The sequence below is a fragment of the Durio zibethinus genome, chromosome 9, assembly GCF_047325235.1.
Source record: "Durio zibethinus cultivar Kanyao isolate XHJ-2024 chromosome 9, ASM4732523v1, whole genome shotgun sequence".
In the NCBI taxonomy this organism is placed as follows: Eukaryota; Viridiplantae; Streptophyta; class Magnoliopsida; order Malvales; family Malvaceae; genus Durio; species Durio zibethinus.
In genome coordinates, this window is record NC_143170.1 from 4681091 (window position 1) to 4692138 (window position 11048).

Here is an 11048-nt window from a genome sequence, read left to right on the forward strand (position 1 = left end):
TAACTTAATTAAAGATGCTTCAGTAAAATATATTTTGAAAGTCGAAATACAACTAAGACAACCTGTTGGAATCTCAACTTTAATGTGAAATATGAAATCTTGACAACAGATTTAAGTTATTGAAGTTTTGAACATGTCTAGGCAGCATTCTGTAGCAAGTCCCCTCTTCCAAAATTTCTCATAGTATTCACCATAGGTAAAACTTCGATAGACTGCAGGGTGCTCATCGTCGACCAACTCCGTAGCCGGACCTATCAGAGCATCAGGTGATGGACAGTAGAAGGTAGGGATGGATATTCGTTCTTTATTGCAGTTCACAACAGCTCGATGGACCACACTTTTGTAACGATCATTGCTAATTACCTGTTGTAAAAATAAGAACATCATTACTACTTTATGTCCTTCCAAGGCAGCGGTCGCTCTGTTGTTTCGGTGAAAAGTCAGAGTCACAATTCAATCCTTACGTCCTGCATCTACCTACACTGCTATGACCACCAAACAAGATATGGTTTTTTTTTTTTTAATCCAAGGTGAAAATAGCTTGAATTTAATTTAGCGCTAATTGTAGATTTGTAGTATCTCTTTAAAAAAGTGTCAAAATTCAAAGTTGAACTCTGTTTACTTGAATCTTTATAAAAGAATGACAAAAATTTGACCACACAAGCTATAATATTCTCCAAGAGCGGGACGATTTTTTGCGTTAGGCCAAAAGCCAAACAACCATGTGGTTTTAGGAGGTTTGATTTCATTCTTTGGAGAGTACTCCAGTCTCTTCTGCCAAATGCCTAATTGTAGGAACTGTTATGTGATTTTTCTTTTTACTAGAGCAGTTTGAATGTATCTTTTGGATGATGGAGTTAAATACTAGATCAAAGGGAAACTTGTATACTTCCGGGCTGTTAAACTGGATGTTAAGTGACACCGTCTAACATGTATCAGAATTCAGCCAGTCCATTTTCATTAACTTTTAGTCCAATTTTGGCGAATATTTTGTTTCGATGAACAAGGCATGTAAAATTCACCTGTATTTGATCACCGATGTTGACAATGAAGGTGTTGGGAATAGGATTGACGGCAATCCACTTGCCATTTCTTAAAACCTGTAATCCTGGCACGTCATCCTGAAGAAGAATAGTTATTAAATTAGGATCAGTATGGCCCGGCAACCCATATGTAAGTTCTGGATCTGGACAGGGTGGATAGTAGTTTATAGCCATATGTTGGCCATGCTTGCTTAATGTCTTCTCTATATGATCCCTCTTCAGGCCTAAGCTCTCTGATATGGCCTCAAGCAGTCTTAGCACTAAACCTCTAACACTAGTGCAATACTCAGCCACATCCTCCCTGTCAAAAAGAAAGATTTGACAAATTCAATCATAGTTAGAACGATGAAAATATTGGTTTATGCACTGTATAATCAAAATGGTCTGTTATGATTATTAACCTGAAGGATGGCGGATTTGAAGGCCATTCATGCACGTGATCTTCGAGAGGGAAGCAATGGAGTCTCAGAAAATCCCTCCAGTTGGCAACCTTCTCCGTCCTAACATTGAAACTAGTTGACAAGCGGTTAGCCTTGGAAGGGTCGTCAGAATAATTCTTCAACCTCTCACTTTCAGGTAATTGAAAAAATTCTCTAGCTAAGTGCAGCATGTTATTGATCATAACCTCTGAAATCACATGGTTCTTCACCTGATAAGAGTAAATAACTAAACCTGTAAGAACGAGAATGGTAGCAAGAAATAACTACAATCAATACAAAGAATGGAATTTTTCGGTACCTGAAAGAAACCGTCATGTTGGCATGCCAGCGCAATCTGTTTAAGAATATCGGAGCTGTTGGGACCGTAGAGGTCTTGCAGGTCGATCAGAGGAATGGAAACATCTGATACCTGAACATCAGAGAGATTTGGACGCTCGGAAATTCGTCTGACGTAATTGTAAGGCACCTGTTTAACTGTAGATGCGAGGTCTGTCAGTAATAGCTTGCTGCCGGCCATGGAAAACGGAATATGCAGGGATACTGGTTTTCTTACATTGCAGAACTTTAGAGTTTCTGCGCCTATTTATGCTTACATTTGCTGATGACAATTAGATGAGGACAACATTGCCAGTTGAAATCACTAGATTTACATCATCTATTAATTTCGGAATTGATAGAGATTTTCAAAATAAAATATTAAAAATAATCACATATTAAAAAAAAATAAAGATAGATAATTAAATCTATTTAAAATAAAAAGATAAATTAGTTTAAAATGAACAATTTTAACTATTTAAAAATAAATAATTTTTATTTATTCAAAATAAACAATCATGTTTGTAAAAAATTATATTTATCTGCTTATAAAAGGCTCCTCTAATTTTTTGAAAATATACAGAAATAATTCTTGAAACTCTTTTTTTTTTTTTTTTGAATTCTAAATTTCTTTTATAAAAGTTTTGCTGCAGAAAATCTTTATAGAAGTTCAGTGATATTGTAATACATCAGGGATTGTTCAGTAGATTGATTTCGTCAGTACAAAATGCAATAAGTTACTGGACTTCATTATATCCTCAAGGTTTATTGCTTACAACCTTTTTGTACACATACTAAATAAATAATACGACGGAGGCAAATAAAACTTAAAAAAAAGTGGATCATTACACGTCTTGGAGCTTTTTCTTAAAATTTTAGACTTACCAGAAGTAATAATTTAAGTTTTTTAGTGTTGCTCTAACAATCTTAAGGTTTTATTCAGTTCAACAATAACTATTGAAGCAACGCTCAGGTAATTGACTTATAGTTTTGTCAAATTGGATCATTTTATTAGTGGCAATTTATAAAGATGGTAGAAAAAGATGTATTTCCTGCTTTCAACCTTGAAAGTTGTATATGTTTCGACTATTCCTAAGCTAAAAGAAAATAAAATAAAAGAATCTATTATTGCAACAAGATAGAGGTAGAAATGAGATAATGCAGACTATATGTGTAAAGGTCATATTCTAAACGGTCTATTTGATAGCATGTTTGATACATACCAAAATGAGACTACTGCAAAAGAGTTATGGGATAAATTGGAGACCAAATATATGACAATGATGCAAAAAGTAAAAAATTTCTCATTAGTTATTTCAATAATTATTATATGGTTGATGAGCATTTTGTGATTGAATAATTGCGTAAAATTGAAAGAATGCTTAATTAGTTTAAACAATATAATATGAATATAGATGAAACAATTATTGTGTCCTTTGTAATAGATAAACTTTCTCCATCATAAAAGGATTTTAAAAGAAGTTTGAAACATAAAACAAAAAAAAAATCACTCTTGAGACTTTGGTTAATCATCTTTGAATTGAAAAAGAATACAAAAAGCAAGAATAGAATTCCAATTCTAGTGATGCCAAAGTTCATATTTTAGAGAAAATATAGACTACAAAGCTTGATAAAAAGAAATTCAAGTCCATGCAGATTGTTAATGGGCCCATATTCAAAAAGAATAAGAAAGGCTTATATTACCATTATGGTAAGCTAGGATATTTCAAGAAAGAATGTCAGTTGCTACAGAAAAAAAATGATTCCTTAAAAGGGGATACTTTTGAAAAATTTGTTGCCATGATTTCCAAGATCAACATGCTTGAAAATGATGAATCTTGGTGGGTTGATTCTAGGGCAACAAAACATGTGTGCAATGACAAAAACATGTTTACAACATTCAAACCAAGTGATTATGGTAGTATCCTCTACATGAAAAATTCTTTTATAGCAATAATCAAAAGCAAAGAGATTGTTGACCTTAAATTTACTTCTAAAAAAACTATAATATTGAATGATATTTATTATGTACCAGAAGTTAGGAAGAACTTAGTGTCTAAAAGTCTCTTGAACAATTTTGATTTTAAACTTGTATTTTAGACAGATAAATTTATTCTGTATGAGAAAGAAATTTTTGTTGGAAAAAGGTATATGTATGAGGGAATGTTCAAACTCAATATTATTAATAAAAATAAAAATAAAAATGTTATTTTTGCTTACATAGTTGAATCTTCATACTTATAACATTATAGATTAGGTCATTTAAATTATAAAAAATTACATGATATGAGCAAGCTTCTATTAATTCCTGAATTTAGTTAAGACATTAGAAAATATAATACATGCATATTGACTAAGATTACCATAAGTCATTTTCCTAAGGTTAAAACAAATAAAAAGTTATTTGAGTTAATTCACAATGATGTTTGTAATATACATAGCACTCCTACATTATTTTAAAAGAAATATTTTGTCACATTTATAGAAGATTATACTAGATATTGTTACGTTTATATGTTATATTCCAAAAATGAAAACTTGATAAGTTTAAAATATATAAATTTGGAGTTGAACTTCAATGTGAATCTGTTATCGGGTGCTTGAGGTCGGATAGGGGTAGGGAATATTATAGTCCAAGTTACTCGAATCCACTAGAATAATCCACTAAGTTACTGCTCCTTATATACCATAATAGAATGGTGTAGTTGAAAGAAGGAATAAGGTCTTAATAGAAATGGTAAATGCAATATTATCATATTCTAATCTTAGACAAGGATTTTACTGTAAAGCTTTATTAACAACTTGTTATATACTAAATAGAATCCTAACAGAGAAGCAAAAATAACCCTATATGAGCAATGAAAGAACAAAAAACTAGATCTTAATTATTTAGAGGTTTGAAGATGTAAAGTTGTAGTTAAAATTTCAAAACCCAAAAGAAAAAGTTAGGTGAAAGAGTAATAGAGTACATATCTATAAGATATACACAAAATAGTAAAGCATATAGGTTCATAGTTATTGAACCAAATGATTCAATTTCAGTTAACACTGTTATTAAATTAAAAGATGCAACTTTTGATGAAAATAGATTTAAATCTATTTCAAGACAACTGCAAGCAATTCATCCTATAAGTGGAAAAGAAATTTCAAATCCATTAAAACAAACTGAAATTAGTGATGAATCTTGTCAAGAATAAAGACAAGTAAAAAGGTTAGAAAGTAAAAGATTTTGGATTAGATTTCTTTATATTCCTTGTGGAAGGGACTAGGGAAAGCATAAACAATAAATTCTTTATTGTTTTAATGTGGCATATGATCTTGTTACATATGAAGAGGCAATGAAGTATCAAAATTTTATTTTTTGGAGAGAAGCAACAAATGATGAAATGAATTCAATAATGGGAAATAACATTTGGATTTTAGTTGACCTTTCATTAGGTTCTAATCCAATAGGCTGTAAATAGATTTTCAAAAAAAAAAAAAAAATACGGATGGAACCATAGATAAAGTTAAAGCAATGTTGGTAGCCAAGGGGTTTACACAAAAGTAAAGGATAGACTACTTTGATACTTATGCTCCAGTAGCTAGAACTACTACAATTAGGCTTCTAATTTCACTTGCCTCAATTTATAATTTGATTATATATCAAATGGATGTAAAGATAGTATTTTTTAATGGTGAATTAGAAGATGAAGCATATATGGAAAAAAACCAGAAGGATTTATCATTCTAGGTCAAGAGCATAAAGTTTGTAAGCTTGTAAAATCTTTGTATGGACTTAAACAAGAACCAAAACAATGGCACTAAAAGTTTGATGAAATCATTCTTGCTAATGGTTTTAGAATTAATGAGTCAAATAAATGCATATATAGCAAATTTGAAGATGGCAAATTAGCCATAATTTGCTTATATATGGATGATATGCAAATATTTGGCATTGATTCAGAATAAGTTAAGGAAACAAAAAAAATTTTATCAAATAACTTTTCAATGAAATATATAGGTGTAGTAAATGTTATTCTTGAAATTAGAATAATCTGGAATGATAGTGGCATAACCTTGTCACAATCACATTATTTTGAAAAAATACTTAAAAAGTTTGATATTTTCAATTGTATTTTAGTATCTACACCCATGGATTTTCAACTAAAATTAGCATATAATATTGGTAGAATAATCGATCAGTTGTAATATGAAAGAGTAATTTGTTGTCTAATGCAACAATGACTTGTACAAGGCTAGACATATCATTTGTTGTTGAAAAGTTAAGTAAGTACACAAGTAATCCAAGTAACTTGCATTAGCAAGCAGTTAAAAGAGTACTTAGATATTTGAAAAAAATAATCAATTATGGATTGTGTTATAGTGTATATTTTTCAGTTATAGAAGGATATTCTGATGCTAGTTGGATTACTAATATGAGATATCATACATCTACATACGAGTGGATCTTTGTACTTGGTAGGGGTGCCATTTCTTAAGGTTTCAAGAAATTAACATGCATAATGGATTCTATCATGGTAGTTGAATTTATTGCATTACCCGTAACAGCTAAAGAAGCTGAATGACTAAAAAATTTATTATATGAAGTACCTTTATGGCCTAAACCAATTTTCTTAATTTCTATCCGATGTGATAGTGAAACAACTCTAATAAAAGCATATAAACAAGTTTATAACGGAAAGTCTAGATATATTGGATTAAAATATAGATATGTTCGACAATTAATTTCAGATGGAGTGATCACTATAAATTATGTGAGGTTAAGTGAAAACTTGACAGATCTTTTAATCAAAAGTTTTGCTAGAAAGTTGGTAAAAAAACCTTAATAGGGATGGAGCTTAAGCTCATGAAGTAAAGTCACCCATAATAAAAACTTGACTTAATGCTTGACATAACGTTAAATCTTGAGTTCAATGAGATAAAGTACATAATTTGTATGTGATTGCTAGCACTATAGTAATGTTTAATATCATCCCAGGTAAAGTGCTAGGTACTTGTAATGGTAAAAAAAAAATGAGCAATATACTCTTAATAGACTCATAACATATATATGTTAGAGTGTTATAGTTATGTAAACACTCTTGATGGGAGCTACCTATGTAAATGTGAAGTGTGACTACTTCTAGGAGCTTAGGAGCTTGGCTCTAACAGTACTTATGAAAATAGGATGTAGATACATGATCATAAATGTGTAATCGGATATCAAGCATTCATTAGCTGTTGAAATCATTGTGTGAGACAAGTTCGGTTAACTAAATGGATTAACTGATTTAAATTATAATCTACCATACGATTTCGATTAATTTTAACTTATTTTCATTAAGTGACTGTTCAAATCAGAAAATACATTCATTTATATAATTGATTTCTAAGGTCATTATAAATCTATATTATTTTGAAAATGGTGAGGGATTGTTAGAAATTCTCAAAATAAAATATGAGAAATAATCCCACTTTAGAAAAAAAATAAAGATAGATAGTTAAATCTATTTAAAATAGAGAGATAAATTTGTTCAAAATGAATAGTTTTAATTGTTAAAAAATAAATAATTTTTTTCTATTTAAAATAAATAATTATATCTACAAAAAAGATACTTATTTGTTTATAAAAAACTTTTTTATTTTTCTAAAAATATTCAAAAATAATTATTGAATCTTTTTCTCTTTTTTCAAATTTCAGATTTCTTTTATAAAAATTTTGCTGCATAAAATTTTTATAAATGTTCAGTAATCTTGTGATAAATTGATGATTACTCGATAAATTAATTTCATTAATATAAAATACAATTAGTCACTAAGCTTTATGATATTCTCAAAATTTATTATCTATAATCCTTTTACATAATTATACTAAATAAATAATACAATAAAAACAAATAAAATCTTAAAAAATTGATACTATTATATGCTTTAGAGCCTTTTTTTTTTTTTTTTCAAGATTCTAAATTTATCGAAAGTAGTAATTTTAATTTTTTAATGTTGCTCTATCAGGAACTACGGTAGTGTATGAAGATTATAACGATTTGTTTGTGATGTTTTATATTTATATATAATAAAAGAGGTGAAAGCCTGGAGGAAATTAGGGATTTTAGTGTGATATTTTAACAATTAATGAACAAAGTGTTCACCGTGCCAGGAGAATCGAGATTAAAAAATGTATTTTAAATTATTATCCTAATGAGAACTGTCATTCATTTTGTACGGCTCAATATATCTTATTAACTGGAATTTGGAAGTGGGAATTATGGACCTAAAAAAACGCTGCAAATCAGACAGCAATATTTTCTAATAAAATATTTAAAGGGCAAAATCAACAATCCATTCGGCCTTATCAGGTCATGTCGGTATAACTATTTTTTTATAGAGAAATAATATTGCCACTGTCTTTTGGCAATTATAACAAGATAAAATTTGTCAGAAGTTTTTTTTAGATAAAATTAGTGAAATTTTTTATTAAAAATAATTAAATAAGAAATTAAAATTAATTATATTAATAAATTTTGTTATATAAATTAAATGTATAAAATTTTTAATAAATTTTGATATATATATTGAGATAGATATTTTTTATAAAAATATTAATAAAATTTTTATAATTAAATAAATATCAATCAAATTTAAATCATAAATAATATTTTTAATTTTTTTTACATATTATTAATTTTTACATCAAATTCTATTAATTAATTAATTAATTTTTATTAAATTATTTTAAAATTTTTTCATAAACTTCACTTAAATAATTTTATATAAATTTTGTCCACTATGACATAGAATAAGCATAAGACAAAATAAGGTCATCAAAATTTTCTTCACTGCTATTTACAAAATCAATGGCAAAACAGTGAAATGATTTGTTTTTAGCATTAAAAAACAAGAAGAGGGTTCATCACCTTTGATTTGTTTATTCACATTAATGACTTTAGAGCTCATTTTGAATTTTAGTGTGAGTGATGGTCATTTCATTTTCGGTCGGTGAGGTGGAAAGATTTGATGTGATATATTATTTGTTTTTATATAAAAATTTCATAATTTCATTTTAAAACGAATTTTATAAATATAAATATAAATTCTTACATATAATATTATAACGAATTTTTATAATATTTAATGTAAAATTGAGACTTACAAATTTATAGCCAATGATTTTTTTAGAAGAAGTATTTTCTTTTTCAATAATAAAATTTTTTTTTTATATCTCAAAACCAATAATTGCATCCAAAAATCCTTTCATTTGTAACTCTTCTATGGTCCCCTAGAAAACCCTTATGAAAGTTATGGAGGTCGACCTCGAGTAATGAGACGTAAAGATTTCTTCAATCTTAAGCTACTATGGTGTGTGAACATGGCAGCTAAGTAGGACTCCGTGTTATTTGTTTACTCGACGTCGCTATCTGCCCCTAAGTCGGTAAGTGTAGACCCTTTGGCTTTATCATGACAACACAGAGACAGTGCCATCTGTCTTATTCTTATCAAACCCTTAACCTGAGCGTTAGTGACGCCACTATGCTGACGTCGCTCACAATATCTAACCTATATCACTCGTGACAATATTGCCTTGACATCTGTATCTATACTATCTGTCTCATCAAAGATATCTTAGAGTACCAGTGCATTTTGAAAATTATGAATTTTATTTTTTGACATAATCTTTGATCCAAATGTTAAGAAACGCAAATAATATTTTAAAAAAAATTATTAACGAATTTTATAGGGTATTTTTAAAATTAATTAATTATTATTTATAATAATAATTTTATATTAAAAATAATAGTTGATATTTTTGTTCATGACTTCCAATGTTACAAGGAAGATATTTCTATTAATTTTTAAAAATGCTCTTCAAATATTTGTTAGTAAAATTAAAAAAAAGTGGTGAATGAGAAATGTGTAAGTATTTATTAGTCTTCCAGCGTCTTATCAACAATTAATGAATGGCCAGAATTAAGTGTTAACATGTACATCAATGTTTTCTTTGTGATATTGAAAATTATTAAGAGATAAATCATATTATATATATATGTTGATTATAATGTGAATTTAAAAGTTTAAGTTATTAAAATTTTAAATTATTTATATATACACATAATATTTTAATTTTATTTTTTAATAATATGTGAGATAAAATTTATTTTTATCGTATTGATATTTAAAAAATAATCATAAATTTGATATTATTTATTGGATTTGATGTAACAAATATAATAATATAAAAATAATATATCATAATAAATTTATAATAAATAAATAACAATTAATAATTTATAATGAAAAAAATAAAATATAACAAGATTTACATAAAAAAACTTTTTAATATAAAAAAATCAAATATCACAAAAAAAACTTCATTATTAAATAATATATATAATTTTTTAATTAAAATTAAAATTAATTAATAATTAAATAAAAAATTAAAATAATTTTATCAAATAAATAACTTAATACATATATTATAATTTTATTTTAAAAAAATTTTAAACTCAATTTTCATCATTTAAAATATATAACATAAAATCATAAATATACTAATAAAATTTTAGTTCGATAAAATCACAGATAAACTTCGGTTTAGTGGACGACTCTGTATCCTCCTTTTTCTTTCTTTTCTGTTCGTCCTTTTCCTCTTTTCGGCGCCCATACCCTTTTTCTTCACGCCAAAAAACCTGCCCCCACCTCCTTACTATCAAGGGCTTCATGTCGATTAACAGTAAAGGCACATGGCCTGATAAAAACGCATCGGGTTGGACCCACACTTAACAAAAATAAAGATGCGTCTGAATCTTAAAAACAGGTGTCGTACAACATATAAGAATATAAACTATCAAGTCCGGCCTAAATACTATACTCCAATTTCACTTTTTTTATTTAAAAAATATTAAAATTTTTTGAAATTTTAGATTTAAATTTTATTTCCTGTGAAATTAATTATTTAATTATATTTTAATTTATTAATTGATTATTTAATAATTATAATAAAAATATAATTTTAATATTAAATAAATTTAATTAATAATAAAAAATATATTATTTAAATAATTTAATCAATTTTATATAATTTAACTTGATTCAATCAATATTTTTTCAATTCTACAGATCCGATTAGACAGTGCATAATATTGATTATTTACTATTAGTAATAAAGAAAAAACAAAACCAAAATGCCATCTTCCTAGTCTAAAATAGAGCATGATGCCTTTCTCCATTTCATTTTGTTAAACTAGTAGTAATTCTAAAGAAGAATCTTACT

At 27.4% G+C, this 11048-nt stretch overlaps 1 protein-coding gene across 1 annotated transcript; it reads right to left on the minus strand.

Moving 5' to 3' along the window:
• LOC111308185 (protein DMR6-LIKE OXYGENASE 2-like) lies at positions 1-2039 on the minus strand. The gene is made up of 4 exons (XM_022906507.2): positions 1782-2039; positions 1445-1692; positions 1023-1344; positions 1-363 (listed from the first exon to the last, which is right to left on the minus strand). The coding sequence occupies exons 1-4, from the start codon at positions 1998-2000 to the stop codon at positions 112-114; spliced, it is 1041 nt and encodes a 346-aa protein (XP_022762242.2). The 5' UTR covers positions 2001-2039; the 3' UTR covers positions 1-111.
• Positions 2040-11048: the final 9009 nt, after the last annotated feature.

Excerpts from the sequence above, each read along its gene's own strand:
- LOC111308185 (XM_022906507.2), bottom strand. The coding sequence starts at position 2,000 with ATGGCCGGCAGCAAGCTATTACTGACAGACCTCGCATCTACAGTTAAA. Across the intron at positions 1,345-1,444 it reads TCAAATCCGCCATCCTTCAG|GGAGGATGTGGCTGAGTATT; the intron begins GTTAATAATCAT and ends TCTTTTTGACAG. Across the intron at positions 364-1,022 it reads ACATCGGTGATCAAATACAG|GTAATTAGCAATGATCGTTA; the intron begins GTGAATTTTACA and ends TTTTTACAACAG.